The sequence below is a fragment of the Phyllobates terribilis genome, unplaced genomic scaffold (genome assembly GCF_046119375.1).
Source record: "Phyllobates terribilis strain yellow unplaced genomic scaffold, ASM4611937v1 Scaffold_2__4_contigs__length_985480577, whole genome shotgun sequence".
Classification (NCBI taxonomy): domain Eukaryota; kingdom Metazoa; phylum Chordata; class Amphibia; order Anura; family Dendrobatidae; genus Phyllobates; species Phyllobates terribilis.
This window is the reverse complement of record NW_027362762.1, coordinates 638,789,565-638,816,064: the sequence shown is the minus strand read 5'-3', so window position 1 is coordinate 638,816,064 and position 26,500 is coordinate 638,789,565. Positions and strand designations below refer to the sequence as shown.

At 41.6% G+C, this 26,500-nt stretch overlaps 1 protein-coding gene across 3 annotated transcripts in view; it reads left to right on the top strand.

Annotated features, from left to right (window-relative positions):
• Positions 1 to 26,500, top strand: part of KIF21B (kinesin family member 21B) — a 456,179-nt gene that overhangs the window by 55,825 nt on the left and 373,854 nt on the right. For all 3 annotated transcript variants that reach the window (XM_073666619.1, XM_073666617.1, XM_073666618.1), the window contains exons 2-4: positions 18,342 to 18,564; positions 18,679 to 18,861; positions 25,949 to 26,098. In XM_073666619.1, coding sequence (XP_073522720.1) covers positions 18,342 to 18,564; positions 18,679 to 18,861; positions 25,949 to 26,098 — 556 coding nt within the window. The remainder of the gene's footprint in view (positions 1 to 18,341; positions 18,565 to 18,678; positions 18,862 to 25,948; positions 26,099 to 26,500) is intronic.

Below are 26,500 nucleotides of genomic sequence, written 5' to 3'. Positions count from 1 at the left end.
AGGTCATTCTCATATATAACATACACCCATGTGTGTCTCTTTCTTGCTCTTTTTGTATATTCGAGAAAGTTGGTGTAGCACAAGAAAAGAGTGGATTCTGGAACATACTTGTTTTGGAGCTGTTGGTAACAGGTGTGTGTGAGTGATTGGATACGGGGTGTGAAGGAAAGATCTGAGTCAAATATAACCCAAATATAGCAATCATATTGCCTAAGTGTTCTGGTAGAACCACTCTGAAATGGAAATATAAGGATTAGTTAGGTTAGTAGGAAGCTGAAATGCAGTAAGATCAGATTTGAAATATTCAGCGAGAGGACATGATAGAGACAGCTGCAAACAGTCACTGGTGTGTTGAAGAAGGACAGAAGTGGTGTCATGAGAGGATGTGTATAATTGGGTGTCATCACTGTCGACATAGTACTGAAAGACAGATCTGCGCGTAGAGAAAAAAATTCTTAAGACTGAACCCAAAAGAAAAGTCCGTCAGCAAGATGAGAAACAATACATCACCTAAGGAGCTGATCAATGGTACTGGGGCTATGGAAACACCCAAAAATGGCTATGCTACACTCTTTACTTAAGTCTTATAGAATTAAGTAGAATTTATTTGACTTACTCTTTATCTTAGAAAAAAAGGTTCCCTTTTATAGTGCATTCAGGGGGACCGGCCACAGAAAGATTATCATGAACAAGTATTCTTTTACAGATTACTTTGGTCTGCCTGGCTATAAAACAACTGCCAATCATGAAATATTTACCGACCAACAGTTGTTTAATGCCGCTGGTTGCTCTGTGTAAATGGGCCCTTATGAGACAGAGTTCAAGAATACTGTCTGAAAAGTTGTGTGTGGAAGGGGTTAAAATAATGTGAAGAAATTAGAGAATAAATATATACAGCCATTCTGCTTTTGATTTTTTATGTCTTATATTTTACTGTTTTCATGTGCCGCAAATTAAAATGTGTTCACTTTATTCTTGTGGTTATTGCAATTACAGTGATAACCAAATGATATAGTTTTATTTATGTTATACTTTTGCACAATAAATAAAAAAAGATGTATTCTGAGAGCCATCAGCTTTACATTATTCCATCATTATTATTTAGTTCACAATAAGTTTATTGAAGATTTTAAAAAGTAATCACAGCTAGACATCATAAAATCTCTCCCGCAAGACATCTAAAAACATAGCTTTTTTTTATTACACTTTTTGGGAGATGAAATGACCTTCTGTTCACTATTCTGTATAATGACGTTAACAATATTAAATTATTTTGCGGGTCGATACGATTATGATTATGTCAAATTTATCTACTTTTTTATGTTTTTGCTACTTTTGCAAATTATCTCTTCAGAGAGGAAGAGAACTAGAACTCTAGTGCCACCTACAGGAAGTAGCAATCCTAAAAGTCAGAACCAGAATCTCAGTTTGCTGACACTGTGCTTCGGGGCACTGCCCCTTGTCAGTTCAAAGGGTGAGATATGGTTTGGCTGGGTGAGAGGCGTCTGACTGCAAGGGTAACATTTCTCCTTGCGGAGAGTGACATTTTAAGCATGTCAAGGTGAGGAGACTTAAGCCGCAATGCTCCTCAGGGAAATATGAAAATTGTCTTTTCTGCCACTGCTACTTTTGCTCACACACACAAAATAATCTTTGGGACATCATATTCAGAGTTTAAAAACTTTTTAATTTTCTTTCATGCACAGATTTGTATGATGATATGTTTTTTTTGTTATCAAGATACAGTTTTCACATATGACTTTTTGATCAGTTTTTTTAAAATCTTTATTGTAGGAGAGATGGCCAAAAAAACTGAAATTCTGGCGTTGTATTTTGTATATTTTTTATACTGTTACATAATAAATATAGAGATGCATAGTATGGTCGATATTATTACAGTGATACCCTATTTATATAGTACAGTGGTGTGAGAGTGTTTACCCCCTTCCTGATTTCTTATTGTTTTGCATGTTTGTCACACTTAAATGTTTCAGATCACAAAACAAATTTAAATATTAGACAAAGATAACACAAGTAATCACAAAATGCAGTTTTTAAGAGAAGGTCTTTATTATTAGGGAAAAAAAGAAATCCAAACCTACAGGGCCCTGTGTGAAAAAGGAAGGCCGCAAACACTTTTTCACACCACTTTATATAGTAGTTATGTAATAGAACTTTCGCAAAGGGAAAAAAAATTAATAATATTTTTTTAGTCATCAGTTTTGAGAGCCATAACATTTTAATTTTTCTGTTGATGTAGCTATATGAGGGTTTGTTTTTGTGTAATGAGCTGCAGTTTTTATTGGTAATATTTTGGCATAATTTATGGATTTCCGCATAATAAAAGAATTACTTGAGTTTGCTTACAAAAGAAAAACAAACCCTGTAAAGCTTCACTTTTAATGTCAATCCTTAAAAAGAATAATTAGAATACCTACAATGCAAATGCCAACAATATGTTCTAGATGAGTCAGGAATGGTGTAGGAAATAAAATGGAAAAGTAACCATGCAGAATGTGGTAAAATATGTAGCAAATATGGAAGTCCAATCATCCATAATGTATTACACCAAAATGAATGCTGCAGTCAAAATCCACTCTGTGAAATATGCACAATGTATGCCACTATTGTAGATAATATTAATATACTAGCTGTACCCAGTCACGCGTTGCTGTGGCCCAGTCTGGTTAAATGGAAAAGAAAGAAAAGAGAAAGCTCACGTTTCTAAAATGTTTCATTTCACAATGCTTGTGGGTATACAGTATTTTTTGTGGTTCCATTGTCTGAGTAGATATAGAGATTGTCTGGTTTGCCGACTCTAGAACACGCAACATATAATTGTTCATGTGAGAAGCAATCCGTGTCTAGATTTAAACCACACAATTCTAAAGATTGGCCCCAAGCTTTGTTGATGGTGATTGCAAATGCTAATCGAATTGGGAATTGCAATCTCTTATATTGAAATGGCATATCCGTTGGAATCATAGGAAAGCGAGGAATGAGGACATCTTGTCAAGATTGTTGCTTCAACGACGTTGCTTATTAATTGACTTTGCTCATTAATTGTTTTACTGCAAGCCGCGTGCCGTTGCAAAGCTTTGACTGGTTGATATTTCGCAACATGATTATTGGCACGTCAGTTTTCAATTGCAGTATGTGCGGTGGCATCCCTGGCAGATTGAGTGAATTCAAAAAATCTGTTGGCTAATTCACTGCTTCATCTGCTTCCACAAAAGTGTTGAAGGACTTGTATGGGACTGCCTTGCTTTGAATGTTAGACTGAATAATATTGTTAATTTCACAGACGTCTTTGTTCTTGGCCTCAAGAATAGCTCGTTCACTCAGCCAATCGTGATTCTTATAATTGGTTTGAATATTGGGAAATATTTTTTCAACCAATTGTTCTTTTGACGTCACTAAATTGCAGAAGTTATGAGGCAATGAAATTCGTCCTGAGGTCAGATCAACCGGCAACTTTCCGTTCCCAATTTCCAGCAATTGATGTGAGAATTTTTCAACTGATCGATCGTTTTGCAGCTGGACACGCAAATTTGTAGTTAATTTTATCGTCTTTACGTGTCACCACAAAGTAGAGTACTTCAGGCAAGCATTTATTTTGTCCGCTGGTGTCGATCGAGGAATTACAGGTAATGTTTGCCTGAAATTTCCTGCAAGCAATATTAATGCGTTCCCAAATGGTCTGATGCTTCCACGTAAATCTTCCAATGATCGATCAAGAGCCTCTAGCGATTTTTTGTGCGCCATTGTCCATTCATACCAAACAATAAGTTTGCATTTCTGTAATACTTTTCCCATGCCGGATGCTTTGGAAATGTTGCACGTGGGAGTTTCAATGTTCAATGGCAATTTCAAAGCGGAATGAGCAGTTCTTCCACCTGGTAGCAATGTCGCAGCTATTCTGGACGACGCAAGAGCTAAGGCTATGTCATTTTGGGATCGAATTGCTTCCAGAATCAATCTAATTAGGAATGTTTTACCAGTTCCTCCTGTCGCATCTAAGAAGAAGATTTCTCCAACTCCGTTATTGATAGTCGGCATTATTTGATCGTAAATGCCTTTTTGCTCAAGCGTTAGCTTAGCAATATTTGATTGCACATATGACAAAAGATCACCCGTGTTGTAATTTTGTTCACGACGCTTCTACATCGAACGAAGCAGCAGCAGATCGATTCAGTGATGGCATTTCCAATTGGTTGAGAACTTTGTTTGCGATTTCTAAGCACAAATCTTCAATCATTATCAATGCTTCATTGTAGATTTCTGCTGTAAAATCCATGTTCATATTTGAATTTTCCTTGCATATTGGACGGAAAATATCTTCAGTAATGTGTGATTTATATTTCTCCCATAACTCTGTTGGAGATGAAGGAGAGCAGGCGGTCAATACGATTGCAAACAATGCACGAATTTGATTGGGATGTGACGTGTTGCACGCGTCATTAATGCAGAAAACAGTTAACGTTGTGGCCGGTGGATTCAGGGCTACTGGTTGCACATTTGCAGCTGTGAAATACATGCGTTGTCCATTTTCTAGACGTACTGCTAAGTGAACAACAGCTGGACTTCGTTCATGTATGGGAAATGAAAGAATTCGCCATACAGCTTCATTGCTGCTTATGTATCTTCCAGCCTGATACTGTACGATTTCATCGATATGTATGACCGCATTCCTATCACTTCATCTGGTTGCACGCCAAAAACTGCCATGTAGCTGCCTTTATTCACATACTTACAAATGTATTTGATCGATTTAATGGAGTTACAGTATTCCACGTTTATGTGCGCTTTGTATGTTTTTGATTGTAAAGGCGAATATGGAACAACCTACCGGTTATCTACTTCGATGTCATCATTTCGCTTTTGTATGGTTGCTAATTTACCGCCATCTTCTGCTGATCATCTTCTGTATAAAGGATATCCATCGTTTCCTGTAACTGTGTTGGATACTAATGCTCGAGGATATCGCTTAGAGCATTTTCCGTCTATCATGCATCGTGAATTTGGATTCAGTGTACCGCAAGGTCCATGTATCATATTCTTCGTCACAACTTCATGCAAATCCTTACAACAGCTGGTATATAAAAACATAGTAGGTATATAAAAACATGCGTGTATTCGAATGCAACGTTGTGTCAAAATTTCAAAGCAATCGGTGAAGAACTTTCGGAGATTTAAGATATTGAACAAACGAACATTTACATTTTTATTTATATAAAAGATTGATACAGGTCAAGGGGACTTTATAAATCAATAAAATGATAGTATAGGGAATGTCTGACAAGAAATATACAGTAGTGTTGTGAATTACTTCTATATAGCAATCATTAGTAACATACTCTAGGAATCTGCACTACAATCACTGAAATAATCACTTGGGACTCTATTATACATCACCCAATAGTATTATTCAATTCAATAAACATTCTGCTCACTTTGAGATGGACTAACCCCAAAAGAGTATATAGTTCTACCTTGCTTCAGAGGTTGGCACTCTAAGGCACGATGACTGATCATAGAAAACTTTAAAACACCCCATCGCACAACAATGCTCACATCCCAAAAATTGCTTACACAGTACATAGCAAACAAATAAAACGTGGCTAGCCCGACATCGGGTGCGAGCTTTGTTCTGCACATGCTAATAAGTATAAACAGTGGGAATCACCCAACAATTAATATAAGACCCCTATACCATGTACACATATGTGGTAGCTTATACATTATGTGTAGAATTATTAGGCAAATTAATATTTTGACCATATTATCATTTTTATGCAGATTTTCCAACTCCAAGCTGTATAACCCTGAACGCTTATTGGATGAATAATATCAGATGATGTATATCTCTGTAATGAGGGGAGGGGATGTGGCCTAAGGAAATCATCACCCTTTGTGTAGGTGTGCAGAATTATTAGGCAGCTTGTTTTACTCAGGCAAAATGGGCCAAAATAGAGATTTAACTGACTTGGAAAAGTTAAAAGCTGTTAAAAGTCTTACAGAGGGATGCAGCACTCTTGAAATTGTTCAGAGAAGCTACCTTGATGGACTCTCCCATTCCCTGTCCTGCTTGTCTCCTACTGATGGCCATTTTATATTATACACAGCATTTAATCTTAATTATGCCAGACGTAAATTCAGTAGGCCCAGAGACATAGACTGTTGTTTGAATGTTTAACTATTGAACTGTTGTTTCTGAATTGATGAATGGCTGCTGCTTACCTCTTATATCAGCTACTAGAGATTATTGTCTGCTATCTTTACAAGACAGGGATGCAGGGTCATTGAACAATCAATGTTTGTTAATATGTTGATTGACCATTGTGTGGGTTCGCGTGGCTTGTTGACCTGCAGAGCAGTGTAGGACAAACTAGGTAGATTGTTTAAATACTCAAACAATGTGAGTTAATCTCATCACACCTTCCCCTTGACCTGTGGATGATGACCTGAACCACAGATGTGGGTATATCTTTATGCAGGGAGTCTTTTACAAAACCACAGCCAGGAACCACATCCAACACCAGCAGTTACATTGTATCATTTGTTGCAACTCCTTGTCAACTACAATCAGGTAATCTAGCGTCAATCCCAGAAACATAGTGTCTGCCATGCAATTAGATAAAGTATCACATGCTTTCTCCATAGTACACTTATTCAATTTGATTATTCTGTTTTTTTTTTAAAAATAGGTCTGCTGGATCAAAGTTGAATTCAGTGCCAGAAGAGTGTGTGGGCAGATCAACTGTTCTTATGTGGCAAAGATCGGTCGCCGACGCAGTGACTACTTTTCACTCTTCAAATAGGCAGACTGAGTGATTACAAGTTTGTAGATACATGTGATGCTAATTATAGGACACACCTGAGTTTAACATATCCCTATGGTCAAATTATTTTGAATCTTCTATGGTTACCATCATTTCTGTCAAGGCCGTTTTCATTAGGGATTTTTTTTTAAATTTTCTGTTGAATCACAATTCAGAAGCTATAACTTTATCAGTCAATATTCAGTAAATTTCTATTGAAGTTCAAGTTATTTCAGTGACCAATGTGGTTTTTTTTTTTAGTTTAACTGAAGGATACCAACAATTTTGACCATGTGTGTACAAATCCAGGTAGCAGAACTCCTAGAAAACATAACTAGAGCAAGGATGCATGTTTCAGTTGAGCTGACCATTTGCTCAGTTAGCTTCATAACATAATGAAAGAGAATGAACATCACTCCAAAATAAGCAGGTTTATGTCAAAACTTATTTATTGCAGTTTTTCCAGATCCAAACAAGACTCTCTGCATTTATGAATATATTTTCTTGTGAGCGCATGATTTTGGGTTACAGACCATTCATCAGGCTAAATATAAATACAAAAACATACTACAGTTTCAGAAAGTATTAACGGGTATAAGATATTTAGGGTAACAGATAATGTGCTCAACAAACAAAGTGGGAGATCAATCATGGTAAGTAAAAAATCCGTAGCTTGGGATATGGTGCTACAACTTATAATGATTCAGTTTAAGACTCAGCAATTAAAAAACTGCACTGTGGAAAATAAAAATTATCTTCAAGCGTCAAAGAGGAATATAATAATACAAAACAATACATGACACATAACAGGAAATTTCTGTATAATGTCATACTCATGGACGAATGCAGACGGTGAACAAATTATCTAAAAAAGTGACTTACAGGAAACCTGTCACCAGAAATAACGCTATTAACCTGTAGATATGAAGTTAATCTGCAGGCTAACAGCGTTATTATGCTGCCCGGCGTCTGCACACAGCCAAATGCAGCGGGGAGAAAATGAACTGTATATGGCTGTAACTACGCCTCCAGCCCTGACTGATAGACAGCCCCAATGCAGAGGGAGTGTCAGTTGGGGGTGCGGTTACAGATGCCACTCTGTGTTCTCAGAGCGATGACTGAACCCACGGCGTCCCCGCCCCATGACTGAAACTTGAATGCTGGCAGGGAGAATAAAGTTCATTTTCTCCCTGCTGCATTCTGCTGCGTGCTGGTGCCGGGCAGCATAATAATGCTGTTAACCTGCAGATTAACCGCATATATGCAGGTTAATAGCATTATTTCTGCTGACATGTTCCCTTTAAATGGTTCATAAGGAGCTGGAATGCATAATATCATGGCCCAAGGTGTATGGTAATGTAAGAGAATAGCCAAGGGACACCAGCATGTTCAAATATTTTATGTACTAGGAAATGTGATTTGCGGCAAATCACAAGCTTACAATGACCCTGAAAAGACATATTTAATACTCTGAGGTCTCCTAGCACTCCCTTTTAAGCTATTTAAAACAATTACAGCCTTAGTAAAGCCAAAGTGATCTCACGATAGAGATGGATGGTAATCTGCTAGTAATCATCAGCCGATTTAATAACACTAATAGACTTTTCATGTTCTCTAAAATAAAAAAACAAGTCCAAAAATTATTGTTGTTAGTCATTTGTAATTAAACAGAACGTTGTGTGCAGAACGCTTACTGATAGTGTCACTGTCAGAGGTGACATCAATACCGATGTGACTGAGACAATTGATGTGCCTTATTTTCCATAATGCCCTCTACTTTATCTCCACAATTATCTATGTTGGAAGTAAAGAAAGCCAATTGTGACCTGCTCTTGGTAGTAATACTACCTAGACGGCTGGTGCCGGTGGTGGTGGTGCTAGTAGCTCCTACATTCTTGGCCATGTTTTTTTTTCTTTTACACTACCTTGTTCATTGTCATTGCCACTTTGTATTTTACCATACATTTTGCACAAGACTGTAATTAATTTTTGACAATCATTTCAACCCCAATTATTCAACTATTGACAAAAAGGACTTAACAATAAATACTAGGTAGGTATAAACCTACAGAAAGCGAAAAGTGGCTGTAGGCCACAGTATACGTGTGACATGTATGGTTTTCAAGTTGAGCTAGTAAAACACGTGCAAAAACAGACATGCACATTTAAATGTATAGATTAAAAAAAACATCTATTTTTTCAGCAAATTCCCCTTATGACAAGATAAGAAATTCTAAGTATATACCGTATTTTTCGGACCATAAGACGCACTTTTTTTCCCCCCAATTTGGGAGGAAAATAGGGGGTGCGTCTTATGGTCCGAACGCAACTTACCGGTGGTGGTGGAGCGGTATCGCAGGGCGGCGGCGGAAGAAGAGGTGAGGAGGGCCCGTATCTGGTTGGCGGCCGGGCCTGGCCGGGTACCGGGGCTGGTGTATTGCTGTGAGCGGAGTTTGCAGAGCAGAGTGAGCGGCTTCCCGTGGCCGTGGCCATGTTTCTGAAGCTGTGCTCTACAGGAAAATGGCCGCCGGAGCCGGCGCATGCTCTCTGCCGAGTCGGCGGCCATTTTCCTGTAGAGCACATCTTAAGGAACATGGCCACGGCCACCGGAAGCCGCTCACTCTGCTCTGCAAACTCCGCTCACAGCAATACACCGGCCCTGGTACCCGGCCAGGCCCGGCCCCCAGCCAGATACCGGCTTGCCTCACCTCTTGTTCCGGCACCAGCACCCCAGGCCAGGCCCCCGCACCAGCACCCCAGGCCCCCGCACCAGCACCCCAGGCCCCCGCACCAGCACCCTAGGCCCCCAGCACCCCAGGCACCAGCACCCCAGGCCAGGCACCCGCACCCCAGGCCAGGCACCAGCACCCCAGGCCCCCGCACAAGCACCCCAGGCCCCCAGCACCCAGGCCAGGCACCCACACCCCAGGCCAGGCACCAGCACCCCAGGCCCCCGCACTAGCACCCCAGGCCCCCGCACCAGGCCCCCAGCACCCCAGGTACCAGGGCACCAGGCCCCCAGCACCAGGCCCCCAGCCACCAGGTACCAGCATGCCTCCACTTCCGCCAGCTTCCTGAAGGACCCTGCCTCCTGTGACCCCAGCTCCACCGCCCCCCCAGGTAAGATACCTATTCAGACTATAAGACGGACCCCCATCTTATAAAAAATATTTTTTTTTCCCATTTTCCACCCTAAAATTTGGGGTTCGTCTTATGGTCCAGTGCGTCTTATAGTCCGAAAAATACGTTATATATCCAAAAGGCCAACGCATACAACAAGGCACTGTATTAGTGTGGCTTGTACACATTTAATGTTTGATTCGTAAAACATATGCAAAAAAATGGATGGTTTTGAAATGCACACATGTTGAGGTAGACCTTTGCAGTTAAACGTCTGCATTTTGAGGAATTTTCTTTTGTATTTTTTAAAAAACAATTATTCCCCCTTCACAAAAAGGATTACTCAAGATATGAAGAAACTGTGTACAGTCACTTTTAACTAGCATGCACACCAACTGTAGTTGATATTGATTTTAGTTGTTTTTTTCTGTGGCTTTGTATTGCTTTTTTTTGTAAGAGTTAAGAAAAAAAAATTTTGGCGCCGGAAATCGCGCTATGTGCAGTCACTGACTCAGGCGCCATACTCCTCCTCCGGCCTCTCCGGAGATTGGTGTCTTCAACAAAATGGCGCCAGATAGCGCGGTATGTGCACGTGCTGATTCCGGCGCCATTTTATTTAAATAATGTAGGCGACATTCTGCAGGGGAGCGGTGGAAAGGTGAGTAGGAGTTTTTTTTTTTTTTTAAATTTATGGATGGAAGGAGATTGGGGACCAGGATTGGAGAGCATATACCAGGATGGGGGACCAGAATTGGGGAGCATATACCAGCATGGGGGACCAGGATGAGGGAGAAAATACCAGGATGGGGGACCAGGATTGGGGAGCATATACCCGGATGGGGGAGCATATACCAGGATGGCAGAAAGTATATACCACGATGTGAGAGCATGGACTAGGATGGGGGAGCATATACCAGGATAGGGGACCAGGATGGGGGAACGTATACCGGGATAGGGGACCAGGATGAGGGGGAGCATATACCAGGATGGAGGACCTTTTACCAGGATGGTGGACCATATACCAGGATGAGGGAGCATTTACCAGGATAGGAAATCATATACCAGGATGAGGGAGCATATACCAGGATGGGGGACCAGGATTGGGGAGCATATACCAGGATGGGGGACCAGAATTGGGGAGCATATACCAGCATGGGGGACCAGGATGAGGGAGAAAATACCAGGATGGGGGACCAGGATTGGGGAGCATATACCCGGATGGGGGAGCATATACCAGGATGGCAGAAAGTATATACCACGATGTGAGAGCATGGACTAGGATGGGGGAGCATATACCAGGATAGGGGACCAGGATGGGGGAACGTATACCGGGATAGGGGACCAGGATGAGGGGGAGCATATACCAGGATGGAGGACCTTTTACCAGGATGGTGGACCATATACCAGGATGAGGGAGCATTTACCAGGATAGGAAATCATATACCAGGATGAGGGAGCATATACCAGGATGGGGGACCAGGATTGGGGAGCATATACCAGGATGTGGGAGCATATGCCAGGATGGCAGAGAGCTTATACAACTATGTGAGAGCATGGACCTGGATGGGGGAGCATCTACCAGGATGGGGAAACGTATACCAGGATAGGGGACCAGGATGAGGGGGGCATATACCAGGATGAGGGAGCATGTACCAGGATGGAGGACCATATACCAGGATGGTGGACCATATACCAGGATGAGGGAGCATATACCAGGATAGGGGACCATATACCAGGATGGGGGACCATATACCAGGATTGGGGAGCGTATGCCAGGATGAGGGAGCATATACTAGGATGGGGAAGCATATACTAGGATGGGGAAGCATATACCAGGATGAGGGAGCATATTCCAGGATGAGGGAGCATATTCCAGGATGGGGGATCATATACCATGATTGGGTGCATATACCAGGATGTCATATACCATGATTGGGTGCATATACCAGGATGGGGGAGCATATACCAGGATGGGGGACCAGGGGATGGAGGAACATATACCAGGATGGGGGAGCGTGGACCAGGATGGGGGAGCATAAACCAGAATGGGGGACCAGAATTGGGGAGCACATACCAGGATAGAGGACCATATACCAACAATAATGCTCACCACCCGGGCGTAGATTGGGTTTAATAGCAAGTCATATATATTCAGATACTGTATTTCAAAAATGTATTCATACTTTCTGTTTCCCACCGGCTGTCTGATCTCAGCTGAGTGGTATATGCTCAGTTTCCATGAATATTGTAGAGGAATATGTAGGAGAAAAAGAATCAACTGTAAAAGAAAGTCAGAGGTAATTAAGGATAAAATACATATGCCTCAATTAATTAAGCTTTTATGCCACAAAATTGGTGTAAAGGCTTCAAAAAGTTATATATATTTTCAACATTGGCCAGCTCTGCCAAAATAGGTGGGACGGGGCGTGGTGATGCTCACTCGTCTAATTCATTATGAGCTGTGGCGTACTTTCTGCATCAAAGTTAACTTCAGTCTTCGATTGAGGTAAGATTTGTAGCGATGCGCACACCACTTTTACCACGCTCTTCAGACTTGGGGTTTAATTCGTCAGTGTGACTGCAGACTTGTGAATCCTCATAGTGTGCAAAATGCATGCTGTCAGGATTCTCCAGTGCTGTCGCTGGGAATGGGCAGTCATATGACCACAAGTATGCAATTTGCATATTTTTGGCCACATTTAAACGCAAACGTGTCTGGCCTCACTCAACTCACCTTGTATTATGAAATCGTAAAATCACTGTTTTAATTAACTCTCTGCAAAAACATTGCATATTTGGAATTGTCGCATTCTTAATGACCCATACTATAAAACTATTCATTTCGATCCTAAATGGTCAATGTTGTAAAGCAAAATATGGAAAACTATGCCTTAATTGCCATTTTTTTTTAATTCATTTGTATTTCAAAATGCACCATTGAAATCTACAGATTGTTATACAAAATACAATCCCCACTAAAGTTCGCTAAAGAGAAAATGAAAAAGAACTGAAAAAAGTGACTTTTTGAAATAAGTAATTTTTCTTGTGAAAAAGTAGTAAAGCATAAAAAAAAGTTATAAATTGGGTATCATTGTAAAAGTATCGACCTGCAGAATGCCATTATCATGTCAATTATACTACACATTGAACTCTGAAAAAAATAAAATGTAAAAAAGAATTCCTGATTTAATGTTTTTTTGTTCATATCTGCTCAAAAAAATAATAATTAAAAAAAATAAACAAGGGATGTAAACTCAAAATGATGCCACTGAGAAATAAAACTCATCCTGGAAAAAACTAAAAAATATAAAAGTTATGGCACCTGGAACGAGACGAGAAAAGTGAAGAAAAAAAATTGTCAGACATACAGGCCAAAACTAGCTGTGACGCCAAGAGGTTTATGATAATAGATAGATCATAACTAGAAAAACAGGCGGCCTCCAGGTGATGTACTTTGGGAATTTGGCCTGTAACTATCATATGACCCGAGCGCAGGGGAAGCCAGTGCAGGCATGCACTTGGAGGATGGTCAGACACCGATAAATGGCGGTCACCATAAGGTATGGACAGACAGGTGGGATGTATGAGGAAAGTATTCACCCCCTTAGCTATTTACCTATTTTGTTACATTACAACCTGTGTTTAAATATTTTGTAATCTGATTTGTGTGTGATGCATCATCAATAAATAGTCTAGGTTGGTGAAGTGATAAAAATATAGGCATGAATAAACAAATCAAACAGAAAAAATAACTAAAAATTGGCATGTGCAAGAGGCACCACTAGCCAAACAACACCATGAAGATCAAGGAGTTCTCCAAACTAGGCAGGGACAAAGTTGTTGAGAAGTAGAAGTCAGGGTTGGGTTATGAAAAAATATCCCAATATCTGATGATTCCCTCGGAGTATCAACAAATCCATAATCGTCAAATGGAAAGAACATGGTACCACAACAAACCTGCCAGAGGGCTGCCCACCAAAACTCTCAGCCCAGGCAAGGATGACATTAATCAAAGAGGCAGTACAGAGACCAAAGGTAACCCTGAAGGAGCTGCAGAGTTCCCAAGCATAGACTGGAGTATTCGTCCATAGGACTACAATAAGCCGTACACTCCATAGAGGTGTCTTTTATGGAAGAGTGGGCAGAAAAATCCTTTAGTTACAGCAAATAATTGTAAGCCTCGTTTTGAGTTTGCCAAAAGACATGTGGGAGACTCCCCTAATGTATGGAGGAAGGTGCTGTGGTCAGATGAGACCAAAATTGAACATTTTGGTCACCAAGGTAAACGCTATGTCTGGCACCAAACCAATACAGCTCATCACCCCAAGAAAACCATCCCCACAATGAAACATTGTGGTGGCAGCATCATGCTGTGGGGATGTTTTTCGGTAGCAGGGACAGGGAAAATGGTCAGAGTTGATGGATGGTACAAGCTACAGGGATATTTGTGAGCAAAACCTGTTTCAGTCTGTCAGTGATTTGAGACTGGGATGAAGGTTCACCTTCCAACAAGACTATGACACAAAGCATCCTGCTAAAGCAACACTCGAGTGGATTAAGGGGAAACTTGTAAATGTTTTAGAGTGGACTAGTCAAAGCCCAGACCTTAATCCAATTGAGAATCTGTGGTCAGACTTTGAGATTGGTGTTCACCAGAGGAAACCATCTAACTTAGAGGAGCTGGAGCAATTTTGCCTTGAGGAATGGGCTACAATCTCAGTGGCCAGATGTGGAAAGCTGATAGAGACTAATCCAAAGCGACTTGAAGCTGTAATTGCTGCAAAAGGAGGCTCTACAAAGTACTGACTTTAGGGGCGGTGAATAGTTATGCACACTGAAGTTTTCAGTTATTTTGTCCTATTTGTTGTTTGCTTCACAATAAAAAGAAAACCAAATGTTCACAGTTGTAGGCATGTTCCTTACATGAGCTGATGCAAACCCTCAAAAAAAATAGTGAAATTCCAGGTTGTGAGGTAGCAAAACACAAAAAATGCCAAGGGGGGTGAATACTTTCTCCAGCCACTGTATATTATGTATACAGATGTTTTGGACATAGGTAATTAAGTTAATTAGACACTTTTTATAATTTTAATATGGGAAAAATATTTTTTATGCATAAATTGTTTACTCTTCTTTGTCACACTTACTATTGAATGATATAACATATGAATTTGACCTGTCTATATAACACAGGACATGTACCACCGAAAACAATGATTTATAAACAAGCTTAAAAATCATGCTACCCAACAAATAAACAATTTGTTTGTTTGCTGGTGTGCTTGGCAGCCTGGCCAATTATGGAAACAATTATGTAAACAAGCATTCACAGGAACGCTCAATCCCAATAATTGGCCATTATAAATAAGCGCTTAGACTGAGGGGAGGAGAGATCGGCCAACTGTAGAGGCGGTCACTACTTCCAAATCTATGCTGCTAAAAATAAATTTGACCATCATCTCCTCACAGAAAAACTGCCCTTATTACAAAGTAAAATTAAACTACGGAATTGCCATTTTTGGTTCGGAAACCTTCCTCTAAATTTGCTATAAAAACATCGGAATGATAATTATGAAAACAACTCGCCACACAAGAAACAAGTCTTCACACAGCTCAATAGCCATAAAAATTAAAGTATAACATGTCTCAAAAAATATATATATATTTTTTTAAAATGTGAAATGTTTTTACACCAATAACAGCAAAATAAAAAATTTTCAAAGTTGGTATCGTCGTAATAATACTCACCTGAAAGATTATGTTGTCCGGTCATTTTTAGTGCTCAATGAATGTTATAACAGCAAAACCTATTTTTTTTTAACCATTTACCCGTACTTGAAATTTATTTTGTCGTTTTTCAGTGCATTATGTGGTAAAATGATGAGACAAGTCTGTAGACAGCAGTGTTTCTGTTTATTGCTGCTCTTTAGTACAGAGTTGGGTACCAGTTGGCTGAATGAGATGCTTTAGATATGAGCTACTTTGTATAATTTTGTCCCATGGAGGATTGTCTTCAAAGGGGTTGTGTGGGACTTTGCTTATTTTTCCATATGAGGCTAAGAACTTACAGGCCGATAGTTGCTAACTACTTGCCTGTTCTGCCCGGTGCTCATCTCTGTAGTCATGGACCACTGTTTCTGGTGATTCTCCTGCTTCATTTAACTTCATGTCAACAAAGAATCTTTCTCTTCCACTCTGGTCTGTCGACGGGGCGTTGCTACCAATGTCATGCTGATTCACCGCCTGCTCCCTGCAGTTAGGAAGTGGCTGTCAATCAGTAAGACATTGGTAGTGATGTCCCATTGACTGTGCAGAGCTGAAGAGAAGAAGATGCTCTGTCGACATGACATCACTGGAAGCCACAGAATCGTCGTCAGCAGCTGTCCTTGACAGCTCTGAGGTGGCGCCAGGTAGCCAACTACCTGGCTGTAAGTTCTTAGCCCCATAGAGAAAAATATGCGATGTCCCAGATAACCCCTTTGTATAGGTCTCCATATACTGGGTGTCTTCATAGATTGGGTGTCTTCAGTGTGCGTTAGTTACAACCATGACCTTTTGCAATTCAGAGTGTGAAGTTTCCTGCATATCTACAACATTGTGCACCCTTGGCCAACACTGGAGTGGCAGCCCTAGGGGAAGTCGGGAGAAAGACAGCCTCTACCTATGCTTCGGCAACAGGAGGGTGCCTAGCCCAACCCTTGCTATGGACTTAAAAAAGAGTAAACTAAAGTTTGTTAGTGCATATGCCGGTGCTTCTCACAAAATTAGAATATTATCAAAGAGTTAATTTATTTCAGTTCTTCAATACAAAAAGTGAAACTCATATATTATATAGAGTCATTGCAAACAGAGTGATCTATTTCAAGTGTTTATTTTTGTTAATGTTGATGATTATGGCTTACAGCCAATGAAAATACAAAAGTCATTATCTCAGTAAATTAGAATACTTTATAACAACAGCTTGAAAAATGTTTGTAAAATCCGAAATGTTGGCCTACTGAAATGTATGTTCAGTGAATGCGCTCAATACTTGGTTGGGACTCCTTTTGCATCAATTACTGCATCAATGCGGCGTGGCATGGAGGCGATCAGCCTGTGGCCCTGCTGAGGTGTTATGGAAGCCCAGGTTGCTTTGATAGCAGCCTTCAGCTCGTCTGTATTGTTGGGTCTGGTGTCTCTCATCTTCCTTTTGGTAATACCCCATAGGTTCTCTATGGGGTTAAGGTCAGGTGAGTTTACTGGCCAATCAAGCACAGTGATACTGTTGTTTGTAAACCAGGTATTGGTACTTTTGGCAGTGTGGACAGGTGCCAAGTCAATACTCCAGGGATTCATAAGGTGGGGCAGTAAGTAGCCAAGTACATCAAACTTCATGAAGAATAGAAAAAAGAAAGGCAGCACTCACCAAATCCTATGATTAAAATCGTCCTTTATTGCTTCAAACAGGACATCGTGGCGGGGAGAGGGGAGACATGTGGGGGAGAGTGGAATGGACAAGTTATTCCTTGTTTCTATATGTGTTCCAAGAAAAAAAAGGTTTGGTACCATGTTAGCCTGTTGAAAAAAGATTGATTGTTCTCAGTGGGAGAAACAAAATAACAATCTTGTAGTTATGATACATTTTAATGACTAACAAAAATAAGTGGTTACAAGAAGTCTGGAAAGCTTGCTTTGTAACATCACTTATTAGAAGATTATTATTTGGTTTCTCCCACTGAGAACAATCGATCTTTATATGCGTTCCTTCACTGTTTTGCTGCCTGAATCAGTCTGAATGTGCAATTGCAATAAGAACAAGGAAACCATTGCATGAAGAGGTCTTTCCAGACTTTTGATCTGTACTGTATATTAAAAAAATAAAATCAGTAAACTTGCAATTTTGACACTGGCAGTGAATGCTCATACTAGACTGATATTTCTTTTCTGTACAGATTACTTTTCAGCAGTCATTATCATTACAAACATGATTACAATGAAGTGTAACACCTGTAATATAGTAAATAACACAGGATCCACCATTCACAATAGGTGATGGTCACAGCTCACCTACTCCCCCTCCATTCACACTGACTTTGTCTAGATCGGAGCATGCCTAGAAAGCTACCGTGTAGAAATAAATGTGTCAGAGCTCGTCTGTTGCTGCTTAATGTTCAATTGAGTCTAATATTAGATTTAGTAGCCAGTATGAAAATTGCAAAATTAATGATATTTTTAAATATAGATAGTGATGTGAAAAAAATACTAATATTAAAAATACATTTAACATAAAAAATATTTTTTACACAATAGGTCATTTTCTGGTGACTCTTTTTCTTGAAAAGAAAAAGAAAATGTGGCCAAGTCTTTAATTTTATAATGTTACACTTTGCTAATAAATTTCTTTTTTACTGATTCATTTAGGATTCGTCCTCAAAGCAATAAAGAACAGGCTGAAGGATGCCATATATGCACATGGGTTTACCCAGGAGAACCCCAGGTACTTTTGGGTAAGGACAAGGCCTTCACTTATGATTATGTGTTTGACATAGAAACTGAACAAGTCAAAGTCTACGATACTTGTGCACGTGGTTTGGTGGAGGGTTGCTTCCAGGGCTACAATGCTACAGTTCTGGCTTATGGTCAGGTAAATATGGACATTTTTTTTCTCTACTTTATATCTGTCATTTCTATTTAATTGTATGCCTGTTTTATTGCCTTTTTTAACAGTGTCATGTTTGCATGATTTTAATGATTTCAGACTGGTGCTGGAAAAACACATACAATGGGCAGTGGCTTTGATCTTATGGTTAGTGAAACAGAGCTTGGTATCATTCCTCGCGCTGTCCGTCAGCTATTTGGGACAATCCAGGAGCATGTAGGTGCATCTCGTGCAAATGGACTACCGGTACCCATATTTAAAGTCAGTGCACAATTTCTAGAGGTAAGTGGGATTGTCACTATACATACAGTATACACTGTGACAGGGTCGCTGAAAATGTATGTGAGGGGAGATACAGCACAGACCAAAAGTTTGGACACACCTTCTCATTTAAAGATTTTTCTGTATTTTCTTGACTATGAAAACTGCACATTCACACTGAAGGCATCAAAACTATGAATTAACACATGTGGAATTATATACTTAACAAAAAAGTGTGAAACAACTGAAAATATGTCTTATATTCTAGGTTCTTCAAAGTAGCCACCTTTTGCTTTGATGACTGCTTTGCACACTCTTGGCATTCTCTTGATGAGCTTCAAGAGGTAGTCACCAGAAATGGTTTTCACTTCACAGGTGTGCCCTGTCAGGTTTAACAAGTGGGATTTCTTGCCTTATAAATGGGGTTGGGACCATCAGTTGTGTTGTGCAGAAGTCTGGTGGATACACAGCTGATAGTCCTACTGAATAGACTGTTAGAATTTGTATTATGGCAAGAAAAAAGCAGCTAAGTAAAGTAAAACGAGTGGCCATCATTACTTTAAGAAATGAAGGTCAGTCAGTCCGAAAAATTGGTAAAACTTTGAAAGTGTCCCAAAGTGCAGTTGCAAAAACCATCAAGCGCTACAAAGAAACTGGCTCACATGAGGACCACCCCAGGAAAGGAAGACCAAGAGTTACCTCTGCTTCTGAGGATAAGTTATCCGAGTCACCAGCCTCAGAAATCGCAGGTTAACAGCAGCTCAGATTAGAGACCAGGTCAATTCCACACAGAGTTCTAGCAGCAGACACATCTCTTCAACAACTGTTAAGAGGAGACTTTGTGCAGCAGGCCTTCATGATAAAATAGCTGCTAAGAAACCACTACTAAGGACAGGCAACAAGCAGAAGAGACTTGTTTGGGCTACAGAACACAAGGAATGGACATTAGACCAGTGGAAATCTGTGCTTTGGTCTGATGAGTCCAAATTTGAGATCTTTGGTTCCAACCACCGTGTCTTTGTGCGACGCAGAAAAGGTGAACGGATGGACTCTACATGCCTGGTTCCCACCGTGAAGCATGGAGGAGGAGGTGTGATGGTGTGGCGGTGCTTTGCTGGTGACACTGTTGGGGATTTATTCAAAATTGAAGGCATACTGAACCAGCATGGCTACCACAGCATCTTGCAGCGGCATGCTATTCCATCCGGTTTGCGTTTAGTTGGACCATCATTTATTTTTCAACAGGACAATGACCCCAAACACACCTCCAGGCTGTGTAAGGGCTATTTGACCAAGAAGGAGAATGATGGGGTGCTACGCCAGATGACCAGGCCTCCACAGTCACCAGATCTGAACCCAATCGAGATGGTTTGGGGTGAGCTGGACTGCAGAGTGAAGATAAAAGGGCCAACAAGTGCTAAGCATCTCTGGGAACTCCTTCAAGATTGTTGGAAGACCATTTCTGGTGACTACCTCTTGAAGCTTATCAAGAGAATGCCAAGAGTGTGCAAAGCAGTCATCAAAGCAAAAGGTGGCTACTTTGAAGAACCTAGAATATAAGACATATTTTCAGTTGTTTCACACTTTTTTGTTAACTATATAATTCCACATGTGTTAATTCATAGTTTTGATGCCTTCAGTGTGAATGTACAATTTTCATAGTCAAGAAAATACAGAAAAATCTTTAAATGAGGTGTGTCCAAACTTTTGGTCTGTACTGTATGTATCATGAAGATTGTTATCTTCCGTGATGCGAAACCCTGAAGTTTCTCTCCAGCTTGTTTTGTGCTTAGGGGTTAATCAGCCATGGCAGGGTTGGGTTTTTTGTGAGTAGGTGTATAAGAGATGGGCCAGACGCCTACTCACCATATCTCCACCTCTGGGTATGGTTGGGCAAGTTAAAATGTCCAGCCACTGAGGTTTTTTTTCTGTGGTGTGTTTGGAGACAGGAAAGACTCCAGTGTAGTACTCCAGTGAGAGCTCAAGCCTGTTGTATCCTGAGCGTGCGAATCCCACATGTATAAGGACTATGCTGTACGCTATCTTTTGCATTGTCGTTATGCCAGAAAGACCATGTTTATTTTGTTAACCTCCGCTCTGGTTTATACCACATTTTAAATAAACCAGAAAAATAACTGTTCCTGTGTCTACCTCTGAGAGCAGCCAAGTGAGGCAATTTTCCACAGCGCGGACTGAGTTCTCATGAACTCTAATTGCGGTCAGTCATTAACAGGACTGGTACTAGAAGGCTGCTCTGACACACAAACCCCACAAGCCCATATACAATTTATTTTATCCTTCACCCAGCAATCAATGAAAAATAACAGTGTAGAATGCAAGGTTCAACAAGTACTGTTTTACTTTGTCATGCCCCTTATTGCTTCATTAAACAGGTTGTCCTCAGTTAATTTTCATTTGCCCATAGTTTGCAGATAAAAAATACCAAAGAAAACAATGCTCACCCTACCCTGCTCCTGCGCCAGCTCTCCGTTGCTGCTCCTCTTTTTGTTGACAGGGACCACAGCACAACATGATCATTGGACCCACAAAGTGTCTCAGTCAAAGACATTGTGTAGCGCCTGCCTAACATTGTGTACCTCCCTGCAGTATAAATCCCACACCCTGCAATGCAATTCATATACTGTATTTTACTAAGGCCGAATCACTGCAATAAATAGCATTTTACAATTTTCACACTATTCCAGCACTATGCACACGTCTCACAAGCACAGCGCACATCACACAAACTAAGCATATATAACACAAGCAAAATGCACATGTCATACACGCACAGCGCACATGTCATACACATACTATGCACACATGTCACATAAGCACTATACACGCGTCACACAAGAACAGTGCGCACATCACACAAGTATTATGCACACGTCACACAAGCACAGCCCACACAAGCATTATGTACGCATGTCACACAAGCAAAGTGCACACATCACAAAAGCACATCAAGCAAATGTTGAGATAGTAGGTATAATGTACGTATGTGGATTTGGCACAAATAAGAAAGGTAGAGATACCATATGCCGCGTGTCGCAGGATTGAGAGTTTTATTATGTAACTGCAGTAGTGTATTGTGTACAACATGTAAGATTCACTGTAGGTTATACTATCAGAAAAGTAAAAAAAAAGGATAGCAGAGCATTTGTGTTATGTCAGTAAAAAGAACTAAATCCTTTCAGGAGTTACTAAACTAGAGTTCAGCAAAAAGATTCCCAGGATCCTCGTGCCGCGGTCATCCTTAGTACCAAATTGGAGCCCTGTGAGGCTATGTGCCCACGATGCCGAAATGCTGCTGATTTTTTCTGCTTCTCCCTGGCAGGAAAAATGCATGCGGATTGTAAATGCGGATTGTAAATGCGGATTGTACATGCGGATTGTACATGCGTTTTTCCCGCCAGGTAGAAGCGTTTGTCAAGCGTTCTTCACATGCATTTCTGCATGCGGGTTATCAAGCGCTTTTCCAAGCAATTTTAGCATCACTTGGAAAAGTGCTTGACAACTTGGGCACACTATATAAATCCATGCAACTGGCATGGATTTATATAGTGTGACCAAGTAATGGTTAAAAAAAAGAATAAGAATGGTAAAAAATAAAGATTATACTTACCTTCCGATGGCCCCTGGTCATTTCTCTCCTGCGTCCGCTCTCTTGCACTGCTCGCGGTGGCGTGAAAGGACCTGCCATGACGTAATTTAGTCATGTGACAGGTCACGCGACCGCCGATAACCTGTCACATGACTAAATGACGTCATGGCAGGTCCTTTCACACCACCACGACCCATACAACAGACGCACCAGAGAAAACACTGGGGGCCATCAGAAGGTAAGTATAATCTTTATTTTTTATTTTAAATTATTTTTTTAACAGGATCTATGGTACCAGAGTCTGGAGGAGAGTCTCCTCTTCTCCAAACCTGGGTACCATCCGCACATAGAATCGCATAATGTCCGCTTGTTCACATGTGCTCATACGGATATTAAGCGATTCAATGCAAGTCAATGGCGGCAATTACGCTGCGTGTCCACAAAATTAATGGACATACTGCGTTTTTTTCCGCAATGATAATCCGCAGCGGAAATTTCCGCAGCATGCGCACAGCACATGCGGATTATCATTGGGGACCATGGGGCACGTATTACCAAGCGTTTTTTAAGCGTTTTCGCTGCGGAAATTCCGCAATAACGCTTGAAAAACGCATAGTGGGCACACAGCCTGAACCTCCTCCTACCTGCTGACCTCTCCAGTGCCTTTTCTGATTAGTAGGCCTGGCGTGACGTCCTACGTTGTCTCAATGATGATGAGCAGTAGGGCCTGCTAATCAAAAGAGGCACTGGAGATTCTGGCAGGTAGGAGGAATGTGACCCCAACCTTTTTTTAAGTGTTTATTTTATTATTTATTCACTAATCATCAGGGGCGGACACAGACTGTAGTGGGCCCCTGTGCAAGAATTTTTGGGCCCCCTCCCCTGCCCTTCATAGGGGGCATGAAGGGCCCCACCGTGCATCTCTCACCCCCCCTGTGCATCTCTGATTCCCCCCACTCCTAGTTAATTAATTGTATTAAAAAAAAATAAAACCTGTTATACTTACCCCCAGGGCCGGCTCCAGTTTTTAGTGGGCCCTGGGCGACAGAGTTTCAGTGGGCCCCTTTAACACATACCATGATTCATGATGCACAGATACCACAGAGAAATATATATATAATACAAGGACAAGGATTTCACTTCTTACATTACATGAGCGATATCTATTGTAAATTCCACAATAGCTCAGAAACCAGCGAACCCTCACAGCGCACAGTGCAGACCGGACAGTGTAGTCCTCCATACAGTATTATGGGCACCATATAATGCTCCATACAGGATACTGACCCCCTTATAATGCTCCATACAGGATACTGGTCCCCATATAATGCTCCATACAGGATACTGGTCCCCATATAACGCTCCATACAGGATACTGGTCCCCATATAACACTGCATACAGAATACTGGCCCCCATATAACGCTCCATACAGAATACTGTCCCCATATAACGCTCCATACAGAATACTGACCCCCATATAACGCTCCATACAGAATATTGGCCCCCATATAACGCTCCATGCAGGCTGTTCCCCCCTTATAATGCCCCATTACACGAGCGATATCTATTGTAAATTCTACAATAGCTCAGAAACCGGCGAATCCTCACAGCGCACAGTGCAGACCGGACAGTATAGTCCTCCATACAGTATTATGGGCACCATATAATGCTCCATACAGGATACTGGTCCCCATATAACGCTCCATACAGGATACTGTCCCCCATCTAAGACTCCATACAGAATATTGGCCCCCATGTAACGCTCCATGCAGGCTCTTCCCCCCTTATAATGCCCCATGCAGGATGACACCCCCCTTTTAATGCCCTATGCAGGATGTCACCTCTACCCCCCATAAAATGCCCCATGCAGGATGTCACCTCTCCCCCCCCCATATAATGCCCCTTGCAGGATGTCACTTCCCCCCTTTTCAATGCCCCATGCAGTATGTCAGACCACCCCCTCCCTTATAATTCCCCATGCAGGAGGTCACACTCCCCCTCCTTATAATGCCCCATGCAGTATGTCACACACCCACCCTCCTTATAATGCCCCATGCAGGATGTCACCCCCCCTCCCTTATAATGCCCCATGCAGGATGTCACTTCCCCACTTCCCCTCTTATAATGCCCCATGCAGGATGTCACACACCACCCACCCCCAAATAATGCCCCATGCAGGATGTCACCCCCACCCCCAAATAATGCCCCATGCAGGATGTCACACCCCCTCCCTTATAATGCCCCATGCAGGACGTCACTTTCCCCCCTTCCCCTCTTATAATGCCCCATGCAGTATGTCACCCCCCCATATAATGCCCCATACAGTATGTCACCCCCCATATAATGCCCCATGCAGTATGTCACCCCCCCATATAATGCCCCATGCAGGACGTCACACCCACTCTCTCCCCACCATATAATGCCCCATGCGGTATGTCACCCCCCCCATATAATGCCCCATGCGGTATGTCACCCCCCCCATATAATGCCCCATGCAGTATGTCACTCCCCATATAATGCCCCATGTAGGATGTCACCACCCCCCATATAATGCCCCATGCAGGATGTCACACCCACTCTCCCCCCACCATATAATGCCCCATGCCCCCATACATAAAAAAAAAATCAAATACTCACCTCACTTCTCACCTGATGCTGATCCGGACTCCACAGCATCGCCCGCATCTTCCCGCTGTGACAGCTCAGGAGAGATAGCGCGCTGTAAACATATCACCGCGCCCTCTGACCTGAGACTTCACAGTCAGAGGACGCAGAAGACGCTGCGGAGAAATGGGGAGGGGTAAGTATTGTGCCGGCACCGTCACATGACTGGAGATGTCCCTGCGCTCAGCATGGGGCCGGGGAACCATGCTGAGCGCAGAGACATCTCCGGTCATGTGACGGCGGGGGGTCCTGCGGGGGGGCCCCATGAGGAGACGCACAAGAGGGGGGCCCCAACGGGGCTCCGAGAGGGCCCCAACAGCCCGGGCCCCATGCTGGAGTCAAGGCAGTCATGCCCTGATGGCAGCCCTGCTGGAGGCTGGAGGGGCCCCTCTCCCTCCGGGGCCCCCGTTCAATGAACCGGCTGCACGGGCGGTAGGTCCGCCCCTGCTAATCATACCGACCTGCGGAGTAGATCTATCATGTTATTTATATTGCACGCTGAAGGGTATAAATTGAAAACTCTAAAATGGCAGAATTATGATTTTTTTTTTCCCAGACAATTAATCAATTATATATATCCCAAAATTGTGCTATTAAAAGTACAACTCTTTCTATAAAAAAACAAGAGCTACAGATATATAGAAACTCATCTAGTCCCAAAATAACCTGGTCACTAAGGAGTTAAAAGTTTCATCTTGGCTTCCATTGGGTTTGATTGGCCTAATTCATATTCTTTTTTTTTCATTGACATGACACATGCAGTAGTTATTACTTTTATTGTCTCATTTTTTCCTTTAGATTTATTTTTGGATTTTATTTCTTCATTTCTTGCTTAGTTATATAATGAAGAGATTTTGGACTTGTTTGATATCTCCCGTGACCCAGATGCTCGTCATCGAAAATCCAATATCCGCATCCATGAAGATGCCAGTGGTGGAATCTACGTCAGTGGAGCAAGCACTCGCAGTGTTAATTCTGAGGCTGAGGTGGGACGTGACTATATATTCTTTTCATATAACAGTTTTCTGTTTGTCTTATTCCTGTTTACTACGTTAATCTGCAAACTGCCTCAGACAGTATCTTCTACAATGGCTTGTGCTCCCCTAACTTATATCCCCTCTGGAAAGATGTCCACACACACCTACATGCACGCAGATCACACCTTCATAGTGGAATTAAATCGATCTGTAACAGTGCTTTTAATAACATCCGTAAAGCTAAAGAATCACCTGTGAGAGAAATCGGCAATATCTCTTGTAGCCAAAATCCCCAAAGTAAGACCCATAGAGAAGGAAGAAAGGAGAGATGGGTAAGATCCGTGCTGTAGATCTTCATGTTGAGGCTGCTTTGCTAAGGGAACCGAGGCTGCTGGACACCACCACTTCTCC